Source organism: Macaca mulatta, chromosome 11 (genome assembly GCF_049350105.2).
Source record: "Macaca mulatta isolate MMU2019108-1 chromosome 11, T2T-MMU8v2.0, whole genome shotgun sequence".
NCBI classification, from domain to species: domain Eukaryota; kingdom Metazoa; phylum Chordata; class Mammalia; order Primates; family Cercopithecidae; genus Macaca; species Macaca mulatta.
In genome coordinates this window covers 114,923,223-114,949,145 of record NC_133416.1, presented here as the reverse complement: position 1 = coordinate 114,949,145, position 25,923 = coordinate 114,923,223, and the positions used below count along the sequence as shown (strand labels likewise).

General features: G+C 41.5%; 1 protein-coding gene across 9 annotated transcripts in view; it reads left to right on the top strand.

Annotated features, from left to right (window-relative positions):
• Positions 1-3,319: 3,319 nt before the first annotated feature.
• The window catches only part of PRDM4 (PR/SET domain 4), a 28,215-nt gene continuing 5,611 nt past the window's right edge, over positions 3,320-25,923 (top strand). The window contains exons 1-11 of one of the 9 annotated variants that reach the window (XM_077952603.1): positions 3,320-3,429; positions 3,906-4,172; positions 7,726-7,859; positions 10,602-10,787; positions 12,321-13,115; positions 17,787-17,936; positions 19,550-19,668; positions 21,176-21,261; positions 22,099-22,226; positions 23,196-23,510; positions 24,939-25,107. In XM_077952603.1, the coding sequence (XP_077808729.1) occupies positions 4,162-4,172; positions 7,726-7,859; positions 10,602-10,787; positions 12,321-13,115; positions 17,787-17,936; positions 19,550-19,668; positions 21,176-21,261; positions 22,099-22,226; positions 23,196-23,510; positions 24,939-25,107 (2,093 nt within the window). In that variant the 5' untranslated portion in view covers positions 3,320-3,429; positions 3,906-4,161. 9 annotated transcript variants of the gene reach the window in all.

Sequence of the window (25,923 nt, the reverse complement as noted above, 5' to 3'; positions counted from 1 at the left end):
TGGCCTGATCACAGCTTACTGCACTGTCAACCTCCCAGGCTCAAAGGATCCTCCTACCTCAGCCTCCCAAGTAGCTGGGACCACAGGCATGTACCATCACACCGGGCTAATTTTTGTAATTTTTGTAAAGACAGAGTTTCACCATGTTGCTCAGCTGATCCTGAACTCCTGGACTCAAGCAATCCACCAGCCTTGGCTGCCCAAAGTGCTAGGATTACAGGTATGAGCCACTGTGTCTGGCCTTTCCATTGTTTTTATTGTCTTAACAACACCGTGGAGTCTCCTTAAAGGGGTAAGTCACCCCAAATCAGCAGTTAAGGCAATCTTTGAGCAACCATTTGCTGTACATCTCCAAGTAAATAGATATGTGAGTCAATATGTGTGGCTTCAAATTATGCCAGTTCGACTTTCCCTCATGCATCAGAAATTTATTGAATATCTAATATATGCCAGGTATAGTGCTATGTTGTATAGCATTAAATAAGATAGACATGAATCTTCTCCGCAAAATTTAAAATCTATTTGGCAAAATAGAAAATTAAACAATTAATTACAATAAACATCGGTAGTATGAGAGAGCATACAGTGGGCTTAGTCTGGGGAGTAGAGTCAGAACACTTCAATTTTTGACATAATTTTTGAATTGACTTTTTAAGGTATTTTTACATACAATAAAATTCACCAATGTCAAGCTTACTATTCGATTAATTTGGACAGATGTATACAGTTGTATAACCTCTACCACAATCAAGACCATTTTCGTCACTTCTAAAAAAGTTCTTTTATGCCCCCACTGTAGGCAATCTCATCCCCCAACCCATTCCCAACTTCTGACAATCACTTCTCTGCTTTCTATTACTACAATTTTGCCTTTTCTAAAATTTCATATACCTGGACTCATAATATGTAGTCTATTGTGTCTGATTTCTTTCACTTAGCATAATATGGCTTTGAGATCCATCCATGTATCAACAGCTTGTTCCTTTTTATTTCTGAGCAGAATTCCACTGTATAGATACTGTACACTGTCATTATTCATTTACCAGTTGATGGACATTTGGGTCATTTCCTGTTCTGGCCTATTATGATAAAGCAGTTATGGACATTGGTGTTCAAGTCTTTGTACATATGTTTTTATTTTTCTTTGGTAAATACCTAAGGAGTATGGAGAATTGTATGGTATAAGAAGTATAAGAAATTGCCGGCCAGGCATGGTGGCTCATGCCTGTAATCCCAGCACTTTGGGAGGCTAAGGCAGGTAGATCACTTGAGGTCAGGAGTTTGCAACCGGCTTGGCCAACATGGTGAAACCCCATCTTTACTAAAAATACAAAAATTCACCAGGCATGCTGGTGAGCACCTGTAATTCCAGCTACTGGGGAAGCTGAGGCAGGAGAATCACTTGAACCCAGGAGGCAGAGACTGCAGTGAGCCAAGACCACAGCACAGCACTCCAGCCTGAGTGACAGTGAGACTCTCTCTAAAAAAAAAAAAAAAAAGAGAGAGACAGAGAGAAAAGAAATTGCCATTCTAAAATGGCTGTGACATTTTTTTGCATTCCCACCAACAAAATGTGAGGGTACCAGTTGCTCCATATTTGCACCAACACTTGTTATAGTTGGTCTTTTTAATTTTAGCCATTCTAGTAAGTGTGCAATATGACTTCATTGTGCTTTGATTTGCATTTCTTTGATACCTAATGATGCTGCACATATTTTTTGTGCTTAATCGCCATCTATATATCTTCTTTGGTGAAATGGCTGTTGAGATTTTTGCCTAAGTTTTAAAATTTGTCTTCTTATTATTGTATTTAAAGGGCTCTTTATAATTCAAGATACAAATCATTTTTCAGATATTTGTTTTGAAAATATTTTCTCCCAGTCTCTCGCTTGACTCATTTTGTTGACGGTATCTTTTCAAGATCAACCATTTTAATTTTGATGAAGTTCAATTTGCCTTTTTTTTTTTTTTTTTTTTTTTTTTTTTTTGAGATAGGGTCTCTCTCTGTCACCTGAGCTGGAGTGCAGTGGCAAAATCTTAGCTCATTGCAACCTCACACTCCTGGGCACAGTAGCTGGGGCTACATGTGCATACCACCATGCTCAGCTAATTTTTTTATTTTTTGTAGAGACAGGGTCTCACTTTGTTGCCCAGGATTGTCTCAAACACCTGGGCTCAATCGATCCTCCTACCTCAGCTTCCTAAAGTGCTGAGGCGAGAGCCACTGCACGTGGTCCAATTTTTTAATAGTTTGTGATTTTTGTGTCCTATCAAGGTCACAAAGATTTTTGTCTCTATTTTCTTAAGTATTATGGTTTTAGTTCTTACATTATGTGACCTGATTTTTATGTTCACCTCTCAACTTAATAAAATTGTTCCAAAAGAATAGACATCCAAACCCAAACCTAGTGAAAGTATTTGGCTGTAATAAGATACATCATCATTCTCTAGGCTCCAGATTTGAAGTCGCATTTCAAAGAATACTGACTCTCAGTTGGGATGATGACCTTCTTGATTTAGACTTCTATTTGTTGTCAACAGAGAGCAAAACCAATGTGACCTGCCTGTCAATGTTCAGTGAGGTTTCCTCATCTGGAATGTGCTTTCTCCCCATGAGAAGTAAAGGAAGGGAAACATTTTGGGGGTTGACATCCCACCCAATTCTCGTCCAAAACGTTGCATGTGCCTCTACCTTTTCATATTAGATTGAATTTTCAAAATTCATCAGTCCCCACTAGACTGCAGGCAGGTGAAGTTCAGGGCTTGTGCCTTGCTGTGTATCCCTAGGTTTGAGATCTAATTTAACAAACGCTTTGTGAATGAGAGGAAGAATCCCTGGATCTGCTGTTTTGCTGGTGTAAGAGCCACCAGGCAGTGTGGTGTAGTTTCAACGTCTACTGCTCAGGAGCTTGGGACCATTTTCCTTTAAAGCCATCTCGGTACTCCGAGCGTTAGGCACAGTGCCTGGCGCGCAGTAGAGAACTAAGGGCAGAGAAAAGGGGAAGGAAATTTGTTTAAAATCCCAAACCCCAGCATTTACGACGGGAAGCAGGCAAACTGGACAGCCTTCAGGCGTAGCAGACGGCGAAAAATATTCAGGATAGAATCTCAATTCCTCCTGGGCAGCAGAGGCAACTCTTGGGGCCAAATCCCGTACTTCGAATTTTGGGGACTTTGTGTGGACCCATGCTTCTCTAGTAGGGGAATGTCATGAAGACTGAAATCTTGAGTCTGCGGGATTCAGGGGATTCAAAACTCACTCCCTGCAGGTATAGCAACCCTGGTCGCCTAGCAACTATAGGTCGATCGCTCGGCGCTCGATTCTAGCCGGCCGGATGGAGACGCAGAGCTCGCGGCGGAGCCTCTCGCGGCCAGCGCATCTGCGGCGCGCACGCGCGGAGAGGCCTGGGCTGGGAGAGGGGCGAGGCGGTGCGCGGGCGCCGCTTGCGGGCCGCGGCGGGGAGGGCGCACGCACGGGGGGCGGAGCGGCGGGTGCGGAGAGTGGCTGAGGAGCCGGAAACGCGCCGCGGAGGGTGCGGCCCTGAGGAAGAAGCAGCGGGCCGGGAAGGGCCGGGCCGGGCCGGGCGGGAAACGTTAGGGCAACGGCCCCCGGGGTGAGGGGGCCGAGGGAACGGGCAGGGCCCCGAGGCGAACTCTGCCCGGATGAGGAACAAAGCAGTGGGGCAGGCGCGCGCGCCCCCAGCGCAGCTGTCAGGTGGGCTGCGCGCGGGCCCAGCCGGAGCGGGGCGGGGAGAGGCGGCCCGGCCTGCGGGCCCCCGGCCGGCGGGCTAATCCGCAGGCCTTGGGAGGCAGTGTCGGCAGCGCCTGGGGCTCTCAGGTGGCTAGAAGATGGGAGCTGCGACCTCGTTGTGGTTTTGGTGACCGCTCTTGTCCCACTCCCCCAGGTTGGGCAGCCCCCCTCCCGAAGCTTCTGGACGGAAGGCCCCGGGTGTTCCCCGACATGCCCCAACCCGTGACGGGGTGCACGGCCACCGGCCGTCGGGAGAAGTTGGGCGGCCCCGGGCGACCCCGGGGACGAGTGGCCGCGTCGGTGCAGCGGTTGTGAGCAAGATGCGGTAGCACGTGACCGTGGAACGCAAACCCTGATGCCTGTTCCCCACCACCCGAGCGCTCCTTTCTCTGACATTTGGCCCCAAGCTGATGCATCACAGGTGAGTAGGGAGGTGGGCCTTCAGTACTGGTGACATCTTTGGAAACTATCTAGCAAGTGAGTGTCCAGGGTCAGTGCCGTTGTTTTTGGTGCCATTAAGAAGGTTACAGGTGTGATTTGCAAAGGGGACAAGAAATCCAGAAACAAGTATTGGATGGAATGTAATCTCGTGCATCCTAATTTACTCCACATGTGAAAAGTTGTTCCCAATAGTCACACGTTTATTGTTGGCTTGTTGACACCTTTTTCCTGTGTCTTTCAGTTATTTGAGCGTTTAATATATTTTTCTGGATTCCAAAGTGTATTATTGTCTCATTATGCTTCACCTTGAGTTTTGCTGGTATGGCAGGGACGATAGAGTGAGGAAATTAAGTTCTTAATTCTGCAAGCTTCGTGCTGATGTTTAAAGTACTTTTAAGTACAGAAACAGGCCAAAGAAATTGTTGTATTTGGCTGTTTTTTCAAGACCCTTTCAAAGGCCGTATGTTTAGAATGAGGAAGATAAGGCACAAATTCATTGAAATTATTGAAGCCCCACTTTGCAAAGTGGCTGCATTTCAGTTAGTTTCTTATATTTTATGCGAAGAGGTGTAAAATCAGCACCTGGCAGATGGTTGCATAGGTCAATTAGAAACACACACATAAAGTGCAGAACTGTGTAGGAAATTATTTTACCCTAAATGAGTAGGTAAGATAGAGCTTAGTATCTTGATTCTTGCCATCTTCCGGGATTGCTTCTTAGAATCTCATAGGAGAAAGAAAATGAGAATAGAATTGCATTTTAGAATGAGAAAGTCTTATGAGGATCATATTGTACATTCCCTTCATCTGCCTTCTCTCTGTGGGATACTCATTACCTTTGGTTTATGGCTGCTGAGGTCATCACGTTTTAGTGACTCACAACAAAGCAGAAATCTGCTGAGCCTCTCGCATTAAACTCTGGTTTGAGAAGGCCTAGGACTCAACCTAGAAACACCATGCTGATTTTTATCTTGAGATTAAATAAATATTCAGGAATTTTCGAATGAGAGTTGAAGGTGCAGACCTGTAGTTGTACTTTTAAAAAATATTGTAACCAATTTGTTAAGTAGGCTGTTATGGCTGTAGTGATTGTAGTGTTTTAATTATGGTTGTAGCTATAAAGAGTTATGGGAAAAGTCTGTTTTAAATCAACTCAAGCCCAGCAGCTTTCAAAATTAAGGAGATATGTTTTCTTTAGGCTACAGGGATTGTTTGCTTTTTTTTTTGTTTTGTTTTTAAGACACAGTCTCACTCTGTCACCCCGGTTGGAGTGTAGAGGTGCAAGCAGAACTCACTGCAGCCCCGACCTCCCCACTTCAGTCTCCCCTGTAGCTGGAACCACAAGCACGAACCACCATGCCTGGCTAAGTTTAAAAAAAAATGTTTAGTAGAGACAGGGGTCTCACTGTGTTGCCTAGGGAGGTCTCCAACTCCTGGGCTCAAGTGATCCTTCTGTCTTGGCCTCCCGAAGTGCTGGGATTACAGGTGTAAATCAACATGCCTGGCCTGCTTTATAGTCTAATAAAAACTGTTATTAGCATGCTGTTCTTCATAAGGTGTACCTCATTTGCCAGGTGCTTCTAGCTGTCTTTCTGATAAGGATGATGAGTTAGCATTGCTCCATCCAATTAGAAAAAAAAATTCAGAATGTCTGTTCTATACAAGGTACTACGTTGGCCTTTTACATTTTATTGATGTCTTAGAGCTTAGTTTTATGGGATACATGGCCAGGGATAAGGGTGAAACTTATGGGTGTATCATAATGCAGGAAACAGGTCTATGTGGAACTTTAAATATACGCCACAATATAAGTAGATAGGCCCTAATGTATTGCAACTGTGTAAAAGGCAATATAGTTCCTTTATTGTAATGTCTTTTTCTTACTATAGTTAAGAGCTTTGGTTTCTTAAATTAGATCTGAATTTAAATCCCAACTCTCCTTACTGGTTATGTGATTCTGGGTTAAGTTTCTTAGCATCACTGAATTTTAAGTTTCCTCATCTTTAAAGTGGGATTAAGAATAATACCGACCTCCAGCCTCGGCAACATAGGGAGACCCCATCTCTTCAAAATAAAAACAAATTAGCCAGGCATGGTGGCACATGCCTGTGGTTCCAGCTACTTGGGGGGCTGAAGTGGGAGGATCTCATGAGCCTAGAAGGTAGAGACTGCAGTCAGCTGTGATCATGTCACTGCATTCCAGCTTGCAGCGACTGAGCAAGACCCTGTCTCAAAAACGAAAACGAAAACAAAAGGATTAAGAGAGATAGTTACATGTAAATCACTTAGCCCAATACGTAGCACATGGTAAGGGAGCCATAAATTTTAGCTATTATTATTTTCAGGTTGATTGATAAAATGGCGTTGCCGTTTTTCAGAATTAAAAACCTATTTAGATTTGATTTCACTGCTGAGGAATATGTAACCTCATTTGATTCCTCTTCTCTGCTTCTCTGCTTCAGCCCTCCCATACGCAGAGAATAATTCATTATTATGATGCTCAGTGTAAGGACTGGAGGTCATTAGAGAGCCCCTTTTGGATAACCTGTTGGCTAGCCTAGTGGTTCTATAATGTTTGTAATATGGCAGTCTCTGAATTCTGATAAAAGAACTAATACTTTTTGATAATAGCCTTCAGTGCTGTTTTATTGAAATCAGTATTACTCTTATTCGAAAGACATTTGTAATGGCAGTGCAAGATGGATTGCATAGAAAAGGTGATTCCTAGATTCTTCACCTTGCCAACAATAGTCTGTAGTTAAAAAAAAGTTTGGTGCAATGAAAAACTTTTTGGCAGTGTTTTGCAGTTTAATCTGTGTTCTTTCACTTAACAGCTATGTGATTTGGGGCATATGACATGGCCTCTTTGAGCCGTAATTCCCTCATCTATCTTACGTTGCAGCATTGGTGTGAGGATTTGAAGTCATTTTAAATGAAGTAGTAGCAAAGCTTGCATAGTGACCCTCAATATATGGAGGACATTAATATTAGGACATTAAAAACTGATACAGAATCTTAGTAAACTGTTGCTGAATGGGGAAAATATGGTGCTTTTCACATCATTGATAATTTGGATCTTTAACTCCTATTGGAAGTGATTAGTAAAATTTATTTGAGTAAGTTAAAATGCACTGCCTAAAAAACTACTGGTTTGAAATAAGCCATTTGGAGAAAAATAAATATTGTAAAAGACGAAGCTTGAGTGATGTAAAAAAAACAAACTGTCATTGCCATGTGCTCTAAGGATTGCAAACCTTGCTTTAGATGGTGTGCCTAGAGTTTCGAGCAAGGCAGAATTCAAATCCTATTTCTGCTATGTGACATTGAATTGAGTTTTTTAATGTCTCAATCTCAAGTTTTCTTATCAGTAGAAAGAATATGGCACTAGCTGTCTAAGAGAATTGTTGAGTGTAAAAGTGAATAGTTGGCCAAGTCCCATTTCCCCATCCCCACTGTTTCAGTTTCTTCAGTATCTTAATACAGAGTCATCAGAGTAAATTTTTGCATAACTAGTTGTGTATGTTCTTTTCTAGAATGAATGAAATGAACCTGAGCCCAGTGGGGATGGAGCAGCTGACTTCATCCTCTGTGAGCAATGCCTTGCCAGTCTCAGGAAGTCACCTGGGATTGGCTGCCTCACCCACTCACAGTGCCATCCCTGCCCCAGGTGAGTGGTAAGGGAGACCTACTGCTTTCAACACTTAACTGTGTTATCAATTCTAAATGGAGTCTAGAAGAGATCAGAGCCCCTTTAAGGGTAGAAAGGAGAAGGTAAGCAGGCCTGAATGGTGGTTCGACATGTGATAGGTAATGGAAAAGAAGGTTTTTGTAGAGGTAGAATATTAGAGTTCTAGTGGATAGTAGTAGCAGTTTTTTTCTGATAGTCCTCTTCTAAGTTGGTAGCTTTTTGTCTAGAGCTGTAATTAACTTGGCATTTTATTTAGGGTTGCCCATTCATCTGGTTCACACTTTAGTACTCTGTCCCTGGGTTAATAGAAGAGAATCAGTTAAAGTTACTCTAATAACTCTTCCCAGAGAGCATGGGGAATTGGGCTTTATATTCCACTGGGTTTGAAATTAAATGGCAATAACTGCCGATGCACCAGGTCTAAAATTATGTGGAAAGCAGTATGGTACTTTTACATGGGGCTTTTACATGGAACGCCTCATGAGCCTCCATACACAGCAAAATAGTATAGGAAAAATTCACTCTTCCTATCACTGTACTTTTTTTTTTTCTTTTTTAAAACAGAATGTCGCTCTGTCATCCAGGCTGGAGTGCAGGGGCACGATCTCAGCTGACGGCAACCTTTGCTTCCCAGGTTCAAATGATTCTCCTGCTTTGGCCTCCGGAGTAGCTGGGATTATAGGCACATGCCACTACACCTGGCTAATTTTCTTTCTTTCTTTCTTTCTTTTTTTTTTGAGATGGAGTTTCGCTCTTATTGCCCAAGCTGGAGTGCAGTGGTGCGATCTCGCCTCACTGCAACCTCCACCTCCCGGGTTGAAGCAATTCTCCTGCCTCAGCATCCCGAGTAGCTGGGACTATAGGCACGTGCCACCACGCTCGACTAATTTTTTGTATTTTTAGTAGAAACAGGGTTTCACCATATTAGCCAGGCTGGTCTTAAACTCCTGACCTCAGGCAATCTGCCCTCCTTGGCCTCCCAGAGTGCTGGGATTACAGGCGTGAGCTACCATGCCAGCCATCACTGTACTTTTAAAACCTTTTTTCTACCTAGCTTCATTTTCTTATTCCATTGAAATGGAATATAAATGGAATAAATATTCTATTGATTATTACAATGATAAGCTGTCAGTTCTTTAGGATCAATGACATTGTAATGTATTGGACTTTCTTTGTCAAAGTAGGAGTTAGTGTAAATAAATCTATATCTTGTTTAAATAGTTCTCTAAAGAGAATTACTTGCTTAATTAATAAAATGCAGCAGTTAAATAAGATTCATCGAAACTAGGGTCTCTTCACATTTAAGTGTCCACAAAAGAAATTTTTAAAAATTATTAGTGGTTAACTCATTTGATTGTTTTGTAGGCATTCCTTTTAGTGGGCACTCTTGTTAAGGAGGAAAACTTATTAAAAAATATTGCCAACCAGGCACAGTGGCTCACGCCTGTAATCCCTGCACTTCGAGAAGCCAAGACAGGAGGATCACTTGAGCCCAGGAGTTCAAGATCAGCCTGGGTAACATAAGGAGACCCCATCCCTGCAAAGAAAAAAATAAAAATTAGCTGGGCATGGTAGCACATGCCTGTAGTCCCAGCTATGTAGGAGCTATGTAGGAGGCTGAAATGGGAGGGCCACTTGAGCCTGGAAAGCTGAGGCTGCGTGACCCATGATAATGCTGCTGTGCTCCAGCCTGGGCAACATAGCAAAACCTTGTCTCAAAAAAAAAAAAAAAAAAAATTGCCCCTAGCAAAAATATGCCAATCAGCCCTGACCTAGTTGATGGGTATTTATTATGATACTTAAGCACAGTAAAAGTCACTTCACTTTGGAAGTACATATAACTCAAAGTAGATACAATCTCACATTTAAAGTTTTTTTTAATCACAAAGTATAGCATATATACAAAAGATTGTATGAAAATGTACATGTACAGTTTTACATCTAACTAAATTACGTTATTTTCCGAGTAGAAATGAAATATTCTCACCATATAAAATGGTAAATATAATAAAGTTTTAAAAATACCAAAACAATTTCATACTATCGCTACCTAGGGACCACTCCTGTGAATATTTTATGTTTCCATTTTTTTCTGTGTATAATTTGTTTTCTTGTGTTTAAACTTGGTTTTTAATTCTAAATTAAATATTTTCGCTGGGCACGGTGGCAGTCCCAGCACTCTGGGGGGCTGAGGTGGGTGGATCACTCGAGGCCAGAAGTTCGAGACAGCCTGGCCAACATGGTGAAACCCTGTCTCTAGCAAAAATACAAAAATTAGCCGAGTGTGGTGATGTGTGCCTGTAATCCCAGCTACTCAGGAGGTTGAGGTAGGAGAATCACTTGAACCCTACCTCAAGGCGGAGATTGCAGTGAGCCGAGATCACACCACTGCACTCCAGCCTTGGCAACAAAGCAAGACTCCGTCTCAAATCAATCGATAATTAATTAATTAAATATTTTGGTATTTAAGCACAATACAGACAATTGGAGTATTAACTTGCCAGTTTAGAACTAACTTAAAAACTATCTTTGGGACTACGACTACTTTGTTTAGGACTATTTGTGGATATTTGCACATCGTCTATCTAAGGATGAAAAGGGGTACTAGGTGAGATTTTTGCCCATATGTAAAAACCTTTCTAAGAATTTAGCCAGTGGTTGTCGTGAGAACTTTTAGTTACCTATTTTCTTTTAACTGAGAAAAAAAATTTTGTTTTCTAGGCCTCCCAGTGGCAATTCCAAACCTGGGTCCCTCCCTGAGCTCTCTGCCTTCTGCTCTGTCTCTAATGCTCCCAATGGGTATTGGAGATCGCGGGGTGATGTGTGGGTTACCTGAAAGAAACTACACCCTACCTCCACCACCTTACCCTCACCTGGAGAGCAGTTATTTCAGAACCATTCTACCTGGTAAGTGTTAGAGTTATTTGGGATGTTAGAAAAAAAGAATGGCGCCAGCTTTTAAGCTTAGTTCCTGAAGATCTGAATAACACTTTTTTCTGTTTGTCACTATTAGATATTAATCTCTAGGCAGGAAAAATATCTTTGTTTATATTTATGTACTTTTCCTCTTAAAGTGTGCGTATAACACATTATTAATACAGTTTGACTAAGCTGAATTTCTTAATTGCACATAATTTTTCTTCTTTTTCTTCCAGTATCTCTTTCATTCAGTCTTTATAATTCTGCAGCTATAATTCCAGTCAAGCAGTACAGAGAGAGTCACTCTCTCTCTCTCTCTCTCTCTCTCTCTCTCTCTCTCTGTCTCTCTGTCTCTCTTTCTCTCTTTCTCTCGGAGATGGGGTCTCACTATGTTGCCCAGGCTGGACTGGAACTCCTGGGCTCAAGTGATCCTCTCACCTCAGACTCTTGAGTAGCTGGGACTACAGGCACATGCCTGCCTTGAGACCATACCATACTGTCTTTCTTTTTTATAAGTAACTTTTTTTAAAAAAAGAGATGGGGTTTTGGCATGTTGCCCAGGCTGGTCTCGAACTCCTGCACTGAAGCCATATGCCCACTCCAGCATCCCAAAGTGCTGGGATTACAGGCATGAGCCACTGTGCCTGGCCCAAGACCATACTTTCTGTGCAATTGTTTATCTTTACTTTTTTCACTTTATCTTTTTCTCTGCTGTTACGTGGGTATTTTCCTTTGCTGCTACGTGGTTTTCATAATTATCCTTTTTAATGATGCATTACTTTCTACTGAATGGGTATTTGATGATTTATTATCTTTATTGTTGGACAGTTTGGTTTTTCCAGCTTTTATTACCATTGTAACGCTCTTATGAATGTCTTTATGTATAATATTTACAAAATGGATTTAGAGAAGATTACCATAAGTGGAATTTCTTGTACAAGAGGGTATTAACATTTTTGAGGTTCTTAATATATATACTTCACAAAGAAGTTTTAGCAGTTTACATTCCCACTGGCAGTTTAGTGTCATTTCACCACATCCTCCCAAGCACAAGTGTTAATTTGTTTTGTTTTAATAAAACAGGTACAATTGTGACTTGTATTAAATAGTTTGTGTTATGATAGTTTAATTATATTAAATTGTATTTAATTAAGTTTTATTTTTCACGTAGAAGATCTGTTCTTAAATCATTTTACCTTTTAATAATTAGTAGAGCAAATTTTACGCCTTAGGACTCAGGAATTGCAGCCATATGTATATTAAAGGTAGTGTTTTCGTTAGTGATTCCCAGTTAGCTTCAAAGGAACATAGTTAACTTTTTAAGGATTTTTGAGTTTTACAGAAAAAACTCAATTATGGTATATGTATGTTGCTATTTGTAAAATAATGTGTATCGATTAAATTAAAGAAGCAGGAGATTATTTGAACTTAGTAATATTTGTAAGGAAATAGCTTCTAGTGCTTGGAATTCTTCAATAATGTACTAAAAGTCTCTGATATCTTATCTTTTCCTTTTCTCAGGCATTTTATCTTATTTAGCTGACAGACCACCTCCTCAGTACATCCACCCCAACTCTATAAATGTTGATGGTAATACAGCATTATCTATCACCAATAACCCTTCAGCACTAGATCCCTATCAGTCCAATGGAAATGTTGGATTAGAACCAGGCATTGTTTCAATAGATTCTCGCTCTGTGAACACACATGGTGCCCAAAGTCTTCATCCCAGTGATGGCCATGAGGTGGCCTTGGACACGGCAATCACTATGGAGAACGTTTCTAGGGTTACCAGCCCAATTTCGACAGATGGAATGGCAGAGGAGCTTACAATGGACGGTGTTGCAGGCGACCATTCCCAAATCCCAAATGGCTCCAGAAGTCATGAACCTTTGTCTGTGGATTCTGTGAGCAACAACCTTGCAGCAGACGCTGTAGGACATGGTGGTGTGATACCCATGCATGGGAATGGCCTGGAGCTCCCTGTGGTCATGGAGACAGACCACATTGCAAGTCGGGTCAATGGCATGTCTGACAGTGCCCTCAGTGACTCCATCCACACTGTGGCCATGAGCACCAACTCTGTAAGCGTGGCACTCTCTACCTCACACAACCTTGCCTCCCTAGAGTCTGTTTCCCTCCATGAAGTTGGCCTCAGCCTAGAACCTGTGGCTGTCTCCTCCATCACCCAGGAGGTTGCTATGGGGACAGGTCATGTAGATGTATCTTCAGACAGTCTTTCTTTTGTACCACCTTCACTGCAAATGGAAGACTCCAATTCAAACAAGGAAAACATGGCAACCTTGTTTACAATTTGTGAGTGTGCTTAGCCTTTCTTTTTTGGAAATATTTGTAAAAAGGACCACCATCCCTAACCAGTTAAGTCACAAAGTTTGGCATTAAGGGAGTACAGAAAGTAACTAGACCTTGGAACTTTTCTTTGCCTTGGTATTGTCCTTTATATTAATGTGGTGCTTTTTCTTCAAGTAAGCCAAATGATATACATACATTTAGTTGGTTCTTACAGCATCCTCCTGAAGAAATTAAATGTGAAGTAGTCATTTTTGTATTTTGCAGATAAGCTTAGCACGTGCGGTAGTGTGTGCCTGTAGTCCCAGCTATTCTGGAGGCAGGGGCAGGAGGGTTGCTTGAGCCCAGGAGTTTCAGGCTATAGTGTGCTACGATCACACCTGTGAATAGTCCCAGCTATTCTGGAGGCAGGGGCAGGAAGGTTGCTTGAGCCCAGGAGTTTCAGGCTATAGTGGGCTATGATCACACCTGTGAATAGTACTGCACTCCATCCTGGGCAACAAAGTGAGACCCTGTCTCTGAAAAACAATCATAATGATAATACAGTATTTTTTTTTAAAAGGTCAGTTTAGCCCAGTAATAGTTAAGGTATTTCCCAAGATTTCACAAATAGAGAGTTATAGGGGTAAATTCTAGTAAAGTTGTTTGTGACATGCCTTGTGAAAATTATTAGGTCACTTTTATAACCCTATGGAAAAATGTAGGTGAATGTAAATGCATTTTTTTCTTTGCTCAGGGTGCATATAAATTATTATTCCTGGGCATGTAAAAGTTTTTCTTATTGGGCAACAACAAAAAGCAATATAAAAACAGTTGATTTACTGGTGTCACTACGTTTCATTCACGCAGGAAACATGTTGAGTGCTTATTTTATTTTATTGATAGGGTTTCTCTGTTGCCCAGGCTAGGGTGCAGTGGTGTGATCACGTCTCACTGCAGCCTCAACCTCCTGGGCTCAAGCAATCCTCCCACTTTAGCCTCTTGAGTAACTGGGACTGCAAGTGTGTACCACCACACCTGGCTACTTTTTAAATTTTTTGTAGAGATGGGGGTCTTACTGTGTTGCCTTGGCTGGTCTTGAACTTGACTCAAGTATTCCTCCTGCCTCAGCTTCCCAGAGTGCTAGGATTAGAGATGTGAGCCATCATGCCGGGCTCTTTAGTGCTTACTATGTGGCAGCCTCTGCTAGATGCTAGGGATAGAACGATCTACCAAGAGACGGTGTGTGTACATACCTTTAAGGAGCTTACAGTCTGGTAGGAAGCATAGGAGACTGTTACAATACAGTGTAATAATAAGTGTGAAGATGGGATTAAGTGCATGGTACTAAAGTAGCCTGAAGGGGAGCAACTAGCCAGGCCATGGAAGGGTCAGGGAAGACTTAACCAAGGGAAGTAACATACATGTTAGCACAGACCTTAAGGACAAGAAAGGTGTGGGCAGTTGAGAGTCAGGAAGATAGGAGTTGGCACCTGTAAGTGCCTAGAACCAAAAGAATCATGAGTGTTTCAGAATTGCTGAAGCATACAATGAGGGTGAAGAGAGGGGTCATGTGGTGAGAGAGAAGTAGGAGCCAGAACACAAAGGCTCTTTTAAGACCAGGTCAAGAGTTTTAGGGAGTAAGGGTTGGGGTAGGGCTTTTGCTGCAATGTGAGAATAAATTTGTTGAGAGGCAAGGAGGTGTGGAAGATACTGTAATTTATGGGAAAGGTGATGATTGTCCAATCTAGAGTAGAGGTAATTAGGATACAGAAGAGTAGAGGACATTTTCAGAGAGCCCAGTTGAGCTTATTGATTGGATAAAGTTGGAGGAGGGAAGGATTAAGGAGAAAACCCTGGTTTTTGGCTTCGGAAACTGGGTAAGTAGAGAAGGCCATGAGTTGGCTCACACCTATAATCCCATCACTTGGGAGGCTGAGGCAGAAAGATCATTTGAGACCAGGAGTTCAAGATCAGCCTGGGCAACATAGTAAGACCCTGTCTCTGGAAAAACAAACAAACAGAAACTAAGTAGGTAGGGTAGTAGTAAAAGGCAGAGGAGAATTCGATTTTGATTTTTATTATTTTGGGAGGAGTGACGATTAGTCAAGTTTTAGACATGTTGATTTCAGTGTCTGTAAGACACCCAGTAGAGATGTCTAATGAAAAGTTGTGTGTGGAGCTGAGAGAGATCTGTCTGGAAATATTTAAGAATTATCAACATTAAGATGTTATTTGTGTCTGTAGAAGTGGAACGGAATTATCTAGTAAGCGTGTGGAATGAGAAGAGGGCTAGGGATATCAAGATACAGCAGCAGAAGAGGAGCTTCCAAATAGACTCAACGGGAGCGCCAAAAATAGGAAGCCCAGAACCATTCAGTGCCACAAAATCCAGGCGATGGGGAGACTAGTTTTAACCTTTTAAAGTCTCAAATTTAGAATTTTAAAATGTTTTAATCAAAGAATGTAATGAATGTAAGGCTCATTAATTTAGCAGAAGGTAAGAGGTGGCCTAAATAAGCTTACTGATATTTTTCCTAAGGGGGCAAATGGAACCGCTTCTAAGTGTTTGTGTGTTACAATGAGATATAATTTATGTATACATTTTAAATGTGCAATTTAGTGGTTTTTTGGTATATTTACAAGGCTGTGCAACCACCACCACTGTCTCCTTCCAAAACATTTTGGTCAACCTATAAAGAAACTTCATAACCATTAGTCACTTCCCATTCCCTCCTTCCGCCTATTCTCAAGTTTTTGTATGAACATATGTTCTTGGATATTTAGGAGTGAAATTGCTGTGTGTTTAACTTTTTGAGGGACTGCCAGACCGTTTTCCAAAGTGGCTGTGCCTTGTTATCATCTTAGCAGCAGTGGATGAGGGTTCTAATTTCTCTACATTTTTGCCAACAGTTAATTAATTAATTTTTTTTTTTTTTTTGAGACAGAGTCTGGCTCTGTCACCCAGGCTGGTGTGCAGTAGCGCAATTTCAGCTCACTGCCACCTCCACCTCCCAGGCTCAAGCCATCCTTCCACCTCAGCCTCCCCAGTAGCTGGGACTACAAGTGCTCGCCACCATGCCCGGCTGATTTTTTGTATTTTTGGTAGAGATAATTTGCCATGTTGCTATCTGGTCTCATGCATTCGAGACCAGCCTAGGCAACATGGCGAAACCCTGTCTCTACCAAAAGTATTAAAAAATCAGCCAGACGTGGTGGTGCATGCCTGTGGTCCCAGCTACTCAGGAGGCTGAAGCAGGAACGCCGCTGCACTCCATCCTGGGTGACAGATCGGGACCCCATCTTAGAAAAAAAAAAAGAGAAAATAAGATAGATGACTGTGGTTCTAAGGTTTATGTATTCCAGCTATTTTGTGAGTGGTTTTGGAGTTTGAACGTAATGCTTGAATAATAGTATCGTAAATACTGTTCTTCAGCAGAGTGGAAAGTGTAAAGAATAGAGCAAAAATGGAGGAGGACACTCATAAACTTGTGAAAATGAAGTTGTAGTTAGAATAGAGAACAATATATAAAGGCAGCATACTCTCTGCCAATGCAGAAAGAAAGACCATATGAAAAATAAGAAACTAAGAATTTTAAGCAAATAATGTCTGCAAGAATACAATTCTGTCTGCCCTTTGAAAGAGCAGGCTGCAGATTGTTTTTGTCTTAAGAGTGTGTCATCAAAACTTGGTTGACCATCTTATTTATAGTGAAGCAAAAGAGTGCAGTGGTGCAGCTGCTCTGACCCCAGTGGCCTATGTTCATAGCACAGTCAGAGCATAGGCACTGAGGTCAGAGCCAGCTGTACCACTGTGGCCATATTTTGGCTCTGCATAACAGCATTTCAACTCAGTTTCCTCTTACAGTTCAGAATTGGAATCTTTTGGACTTTAGGGCATCATACCTAAATGTATTATCTACTTAATGTAAGGGATAATGTACTTGATTGTTGAAGTAATATAGTGCTATTTTTCTTTTATTATTATTATTTTTAACTTTTTAAACAGACGGGATTTCACTGTGTTACCCCAGACTGGTCTTGAACTCCTGGGCTCAAGTGATCCTTCCGCCTCAGCCTCCCAAACTGCTGGGTTTACTGGCATGAACCACCATACCCAGCCAATTTTTTGATCAATGTTTCTCTTATGCACTGTATAGGAAACTTGTCCTGTTGGATCAAAAGAAAAAAGTCTGAAGAGTGGTGTAAGAGTGGATATATATGTTAGTGTAAGGAAGTGAGTCTTTGATCAGCATATCTCTGTTAGAACCATGCTTCTTACTGGATACATTTTAGTAATTAGCATTTACATTAAAACCTGGGGCTGGGCACGGTGGCTTACACCTGTAATCCCAGCATTTTGGGAGGCTGAGGCGGGTGGATCATCTGAGGTCTGGAGTTCCAGACGAGCCTGGCCAACATGAGGAAAACCCGTCTCTATTAAAAATAGAAAAATTAGCCAGGTGTGGTAGCACACACCTGTAGTCACAGCTACATGGGAGGCTCAGACAGGAGAATCACCTGAACCTGGGAGGCAGAGGTTGCAGTGAGCCAAGATCGCGCCATTGCCCTCCAGCCTGGGTGACAGAGCAAGACTCCGTCTCAAAAAAACAAAAAACAAGAAACAAAAAAAGCCTGGTGGTAATTTAGCCTCCTTGAACTAAACCCATTTGTATTGCTCAAATTTGCCATCTACAGGGTGCACTCTCTGTGACCGCGCCTATCCCTCAGACTGTCCCGAACATGGACCAGTGACTTTTGTTCCTGACACTCCAATAGAGAGCAGAGCAAGGCTTTCTCTCCCAAAGCAGCTTGTTCTCCGTCAGTCAATTGTGGGAGCAGAAGTTGGTAAGAACCTTGGAACTGTAAAACACTATTACATCTCTTCTTCCTTTGTAGGGTACAGTTGTAAAAGTGGATGTGTATAATTTAGTAATTATTTGGACCAGAAGTCAATTTATGGCTTAAGGTTTATGCTTTTATGGAATATTAGTCTTGTCCACTGATGATAGCAATAAATCAAGTCAAAAACTTTATTGGGAAACCTCTCCTTTGTTAGAATCAGTATTGAGTAAAGCAAAAAGTCCTAGACTGAGTCTTTGAAGATTTTTATTCTCAGCTGTCCCATCCACTAATAATAATTCTAACAACCCATTTCTTAAAACTTAGTTTCTTTTATAGAAACATGGAAAATTCACCACTGATAACCTTGACACAGATTTAGATCAAATGTTTGTAAATTGTATAATGCTCCTTAGAAAAAAGGAATAAAGAATGTAGATTGGCAGACTTTACCAATATTTGAATTTAGCATGGCTTCTGAGTACTGTGACATTTCTTTGGAAATATAAAATTAGGTTCATTATTCTTTTAGCTGCAGTTTGGGTGTGAGTCATTTGAAAGCATCAGACAGCTTAGGTAAAATACAGTAGTGCTTTAAGCACAAAAGATTTTAGAAGTTTGATTTATTTCTATAGTAATTGCTTTATATTTTTACAATAGAATAATGTTTTCTGTTATTTTTAATTAATTTATTTTTAAGAGACGGGGTCTCACTCTGTTGCCCAGGCTGGAGTGTGTTGGCCTGACATCTGGAGTGCAGTAACTTGAGTGCAGCCTGGACCTCCTGGGCTCAAGCAATCTTCCTGCCTCAGCCTTCCAAGTAGCTGGGACTACAGGCATGTGCAGTCACGCCCAGCTAATTAAAAAAAAATTTTTTTATAGAGACAGCATCTCACTATGTTGCCGAGGCTGGTTTCGAACTCCTGGCCTCAAGCAGTCCTGCCTTGGCCTCCCAGAGTGTTGGCTCATTATACATATGAGCTACCATGCCCAAACTTTTTTATATTTAACTCCAAAATAATGTATTTGGAGAGACATGGTAAGATTCCCTGTGGATAAAACTAGGTTCAGGAATTTCTGATACTGCTTCTTACTCAGCATTTATTGTGAGCCCTGTGTTATCTGTTCATTACATTTTATATACTTACAGGCTGGGACCCACAAGGCTTAGCCACTTCTGAGGAGTGCTAGCATATTGGTTTTTTTTTTTTTTTTTTTGAGATGGAGTCTTGCTTTGTTGCCCAGGTTAGAGTGCATTGGCCCGATCTCCACTCACTGCAGCCTCTGCCTCCCGGGTTCAAGCAATTCTCCAGCCTCAGCCTCCCAAGTAGCTGGGACTACAGGCGTGCGCCACCACGCCTAGCTAATTTTTGTATTTTTAGTAGAGACGGGGTTTCACCCTGTTGGCAAAGCTGATCTCGAACTCCTGACCTCAGGTGATCCACCCACCTCGGCCTCCCAAAGTGCTGGGATTACAGGCGTGAACCACCATGCCCAGCCTACATATTGGTTCTTAAGTTCACTGAAAATAAGATTCATTGCATGGGTGAAGCACCTCTGTCTTCTATATCCTGCTATTTAAATCCTTGATTGTGTAGTTGGTGTCCTTCCACTGATAGGTGTATGGACTGGAGAAACCATTCCTGTGCGAACTTGCTTTGGGCCTCTAATTGGCCAGCAGAGTCACTCCATGGAAGTAGCAGAATGGACAGACAAGGCAGTTAACCATATCTGGAAGGTCAGTCCTGATGAAACTTTTCTGTGGCTTCTGGCTGTTTTTCTTAGTAAGAGGTAGTTAAAAAGTTATGATAAAGTCAAAATCAGCCAGAACTGATACAGTGCCATTCACTGGTCATCATTTATTTAATGTACTTTTTTTTTTTTTTTTTTTTTGAGACAGAGTCTTGCTCGTCGCCCAGGCTGGAGTACAGTGGTGCAATCTGGGCTCACTGCAAGCTCTGCATCCCGGGCTCACGCCATTCTCCTGCCTCAGCCTCCTGAGTAGCTGGGACTACAGGCACCTGCCACCACACCTGGCTAATTTTTTGTATTTTTACTAGAGAGAGGGTTTCACCGTGTTAGCCAGGTTGGTCTCGATCTCCTGACCTTGTGATCTGTCCACCTCGGCCTCCCAAAGTGCATTCATCATTCTTGGTAGCCAAGTTATAATATACAGCAAAACACCAGCTACTAGAAAGAGAGGACAAACTGTTTTTGTCTCCATTTTGTGAGTTAATCCAATTATTTTAACCATTTAATGCATTTGAATTACTTGTGACAGCTGAGACCATGGACTTTGTTTATATGATAAAAGTCTCATTTTATAATTAACTAAAACATTCCTCAAATACTTACCTTAGGAAATAATTCTGGAATAAGAAGCTAAGATTATTTTTCTAGTTTTTTTTTTTTTCTTGAGGCAGTCTTGCTCTGTTGCCCAGGCTGGAATGCAATGGTGCCGTCTTGGCTCACTGCCACCTCTGCCTCCTGGGCTCAAGCGACTCTCCCACCTCAGCCTCCCAAGTAGCTGAGTTTACAGGCACCTGCCATCATGCCCAGCTAATTTTTGTATTTTTGTAGAGATGGGGTTTCCCCATGTTGGCCAGACTGGTCTTGAACTCCTGACCTCAAGTGATCCACCCTTCTCAATCTCCCAAAGTGCTGGGATTACAGGCGTGAGCCACTGCACCTGGCCTATTTTTCTAGTTTTCTAATGAAAGGGGTTAAAAATGCAAGGTTTTCACATGGATATCTATTGGGAATGATGCTTGCAAATTTGAAGTAAGGGGAAAATGGGTCTTGTGATCATTGGAAAGGTAAGGTACCACTGTCATTGGGAACTTTAAATTTGGAATGCTAGGCCCATGTGGGAAAATCATGAGAAGGGATGATCCTCTGCCCTTAATGGACATTCTGTCATTCAGTGCCTACTGTGTGATAGGTGATGAAGACAGGTGAACAGGTAGACTGGTTTTTTGTCTTTTCCAGGCAAAGTTTGAATAATCAAAAACAAAGTCTCTTCACTGAGCACTAACTGTAGGTCTCTCATGGTCTTTACTGTATTGCTGGAAATAGGGAGAATGTTGAAATGATAGCATGTTGGAGAAGGTAGGAATATATTTTGACACCAAGAAAGCTGGGACCTACTGCAAATGAGTAAATGAGATGATTGCTGGCCTAAGTGTAATGTAGTACTTTATTGCATGTCAGTGCATTTGACATGTGTGCTTGCTTTCTGTTGGCAGATATACCACAATGGTGTCCTAGAATTCTGCATCATTACAACTGACGAAAATGAATGTAATTGGATGATGTTTGTACGCAAAGCCAGGTATGAGTAGTCTCAGATGAGAAAAATAGTTACAATTTAGATGTTTTTCAATAGGAAACTTTGCATAAAAGAGAAAAGAGTTATAATCCAAATTACACCAATACCTGGACATACTTAAAGCCCAAGGCAGCCTGGCATGGTGGCTCACACCTTTAATCCCAGCACTTGGGTTGGCTGAGGTGGGAGAATTGCTTTGGGCCAGGAGTTCGAGACCAGCCTGGGCAACATAGCAAGACCCTCATCTCTAAAACAATTTTTTTCATATTAGCTGGGTGTTGTGGTATACATGTGTAGTCCCAGCTATTGGGAGGATCACTTGAGCTGAAGAGTTCGAGCTGTGATCATACTATGGTGGTGCTGTTGCATTCCAGTCTGGGTGACAAAGTGAGATCCTGTCTCAAAAAAAAAAAAAAAACTTACTAAAGAACAATATAGTTCTGATATACATGTTAGCTGCACTGAATTTGCAAGTGGGTGCCTTTTCTTTATATTGGCTGTTAGTCCACCCCTGAGTTACTGGAGTTAATCCTTGTTTAGCTAGCTATCTCTATGTCTTTGTCATAATGTTTTTTAAGGATTTCATTTTATTTACTTTGTTTGCTTCCAATAAGAGACTCTAGTATTTTTGACTACAAAAGGTCATCAGCTAATATGCTGAAGTAAGAATTCCGTTTCTCTATAGCTGCTTCCTCATAGATAGGATGGGAAATTACAAAAACATTCCAGAGGAAATAGTTCTGCCTGAGCTTTCATATAGGATTTTGCAATGGGGGGAATGTTGTGCTTAGTATGCATTTCACAATTAATGTGCTTCATCTATTAAATGTGATAACTCAGGAACCGGGAAGAGCAGAATTTGGTGGCTTATCCTCATGATGGAAAAATCTTTTTCTGCACCTCACAAGATATCCCTCCTGAAAATGAACTGCTTTTTTATTATAGCCGAGATTATGCTCAGCAGATTGGTAAGTTAATATATGTTTATCATGAATCTAGCATAGTAAAAATACCAAAGACCAGGATTGAAGTTTTGGTAGTGATATACATGTTAGCCGAAGCAAATCATATACCTTTGTTTGTATAAAAGCAAACTATTACTTCTGTATTTGAGGTGTTAAAATCTGTGAGGTTCTTCACAAGCCGAATGTTATTGACCAAGCAATAATTCATATGACATGGTCTTTCATGGTAGGACTTTGGTTTGGGGCATTGAAGTTCCTAAGGCTACTTTTCGAGCTAGCACCATTGAGATGTAAACTCATGAAGGACAGCAAAGCCCCTCGGTTTGATTTAACCTGCATAGGCTTTCTCTTTGCTGTGCTGTTTCATGATGACAAGGGGTGTTTAAGAGTTTGTGTATGCTACAAAATCTAAATATTTTGCTTATAAAAGAGACCTTATAATCCAGTATTTACCAAGTGCTTTCTTGGTGCCTGGTACACTATTTTATTTTATGTATGTATGTGTGTATTTAGAGATAAGGTCTCACTCTGCCAGGCTGGAGTGTAGTGGTGCAATCATAGCCAACTATAACCTTGAACTCCTGGGCTCAAGCAGTCTTCCTGCTTCAGCCTCCTGATTAACTAGGATTATGGGTGTGCACCACCATGCCCAGCCAATGATTTTTAAGTTTTTTTTTTATGGGGTCTTGCTGTGTTGCCCAGGCTGGTCTTTAACTCCTGGCCTCAAGTGATCCTCCCACTTTTGGCTCTCAAAGCACTAAGATTGTAGGTATGAGCCACTGTGCCTGGCCCTAAGTACATTATTTTAGATGCTGGGGATAGAGCACTGAATAAGACATTTGAGTTTTATAGGAAGTGGGCAAATTGGAAATTTGGGGAGAAAGGAGAACTGCAAGTGATCATTGTTAATGTCAAGAACAAGTTTTAAGATTCAAGTATCAGGAGATAATGAGTAATTTTTTATTTTAAAAGGTGTTCCTGAACACCCAGATGTGCACCTCTGTAACTGTGGCAAGGAGTGCAATTCTTACACAGAGTTCAAAGCCCATCTGACCAGCCACATCCATAACCATCTTCCTACCCAGGGCCATAGCGGCAGCCATGGGCCAAGTCACAGCAAAGAAAGGAAGTGGAAGTGCTCAATGTGCCCGCAAGCTTTTATCTCTCCTTCCAAACTTCATGTCCACTTTATGGGTCACATGGGTATGAAGCCCCACAAGTGTGATTTCTGTAGCAAGGCTTTTAGTGATCCCAGCAATCTGCGGACCCACCTCAAGATACATACAGGTAAGTTGTGTTGGCCCATCGGAATGGAATTTTTGCAACAATTAGAAAATGTGATAGTAAAGGCTTTGTAGAGGGACAGTAGGCGGAGTTGAGATTTGATGTCAGAGAAAGAATTCAGGGTGGAAACCTTTGTGGTTTAACTGAGATTCCTTGGAGGCTGTCACTTCCAGTTATTAGGATGTTCTGCTTTCCAGGTCTCCCCACCATAGTTGGAAGGCACCTGGGAAAATGCACTTAATAATCAGGAAGTCGATCAATGTGTTTGGACTTAAATAGAAGCTTCTGAGTCTGAGCCTCTCATTAGAGCTCACCTCAGTCACCAGCCAGAGCTAGTTTCTCTCCTTTAATATTATTGCTCAATAAATATTGCCACAATTTATTTTTTGAGCTTCCATTTTCTAAATTCCATTCAAACCAACACCTTTCCTTTAGTACTTTTTAAGAAAAAAGTTTTTTTTGAGATAGGGCCTCACTCTGTTGCCCAGGCTGGAGTACAGTGACACCATCTTGGTTCACTATAACTTCTGTCTCCAGGGCTCAGGTGATCCTCCCACCTCAGCCTCCTGAGTAGCATGGACTGCAGATGAGCGCCAGCACACCTGACTAATTTTTGTATTTTTAATATAGATGGGGTTTTGCCATGTTGCCAAGGCTGGTCTTGAACTCCTGGACTCAAGCAATCTGCCTACCTCAGCCTCCCAAAATGCTGGGATTATAGGCCTGAGCCACTGTGCCTGGCCACTAACTTTTTTTAGTACATACTACAAAATAACTGATGGTTTTAGCTTTCTTGTTTGGGTCATCTTTTCTCCAAATCTTCAAAAGTTTCTTCCTCATCCTTTTGCAACAGAGATCTTATGGCCCACAAAGCCTAAAATTCTATCTAGCCTTTAAGAGAAGTTTTACTGACCCCTGACTTAGAGGAATCTTATTTTTGCACTCTTGGAAGGATTTTGTTTCATCCCTGGTTTATAAGGCAATATTACATGTTTTAAAAAGATAGAAAACTATGAAGTCTAGCTTGTAAAAATATGTTTCCCTATAGGCAAGTCCTAGAATTCATGAGGTTGTTTTTTTCTTTTGTTTTTGTTTTTGTTTTTTTTTTTGCTTAATGTTTGTGTTAGGCAGGGCATTAGGATTATAACTCATTTTTTTCAAGTTTTATGTATCACCTGTACATTTTTAACAATACATATTTAGATCAGAGGTCCTAAAGGAGATCAGATTAATTTACTAGCTTTAGTTGCAGAATATAAACTCGGGGGCTCTGAGTGGTCCTGCATAGATGACCCTAGAAAGTCAAGTGCCGCTTACCAGTCAACTCTGTTTCATTGCTACCTCTGCTGCATGCCCATATGTGTGCCTGTTTGTCTTGGGGATGCCAGCAGTTGTTTTCTTCACAGTGTGATACTTTGGGCTGATTTGCAGGTCAGAAGAACTACAGGTGTACTTTGTGTGACAAGTCTTTCACCCAGAAGGCTCACCTGGAGTCCCACATGGTTATCCACACTGGGGAGAAGAATCTTAAGTGTGATTACTGTGACAAGTTGTTTATGCGGAGGCAGGACCTCAAGCAGCATGTGCTCATCCACACTCAGTAAGTTATCCTGCAGCCAAGATGTTGTTCCTCAGGTGGGGAGCCTTTGTGTGGCTGCAGCCTGCCTGCTGATTGAAGGGCTGGGGAGTCCTGGCTCATCATCTGTTTCCTGCCTTGGTACCATGGTAGAAGCCTTCTGTGTTCCATGTAGCCAAGCTAAGGTTGGAACATTGTTTTTGGTGTTATCCTGGAAGATTTCAGTTCTTGGCTTCTTTTTCTTATTTTTCACATGTACTCTTTTTTCACACCTACAAAAACATAGAGGCGAAAAGGACTATTGACTACAAGTGGTTGCTTATAGTTGTACAATAGTGTGCACGTAAGAGAGTGATGGAGTGAAAAGAGTAAGAGTCAGCAGCCACACCATGAAGAGCCTTTGGTCCTATTAAGAAAATTCTATTTCATTTTAGAAAATGGCGACACTGAAGGATCTGCTAGTCCCTGCCATTTCAGAACTATTCTGTGTGTGTGTGTGTCTGAATTGCAGTAAAAAAAAAAATTATCTTAATGCCCAGTTCAATAGTGTTAGTTATATTCACATTGTTGTGCAAACATTATAGGATTTTAAGGAAAGGAGTGTCATAGTGACATACCCATTCTGTTAATACAAAGATTACTCAGGCAGCTGAACAGAGGATGATTGAGGGTGGAGAAGCCTAAATATTGGAAAACCAATTAGGAATTTATTGCATGAATCCAAGTGTAATTAAATGTCTAGACTGCATTAGTCACAGTGGTCATAGAAAGAAGGAATGGATTTTGTTGTCCTTAGCTTTTAACAAGTATTAGAAGAGGAGGAAAACATTCTCAGCTTAT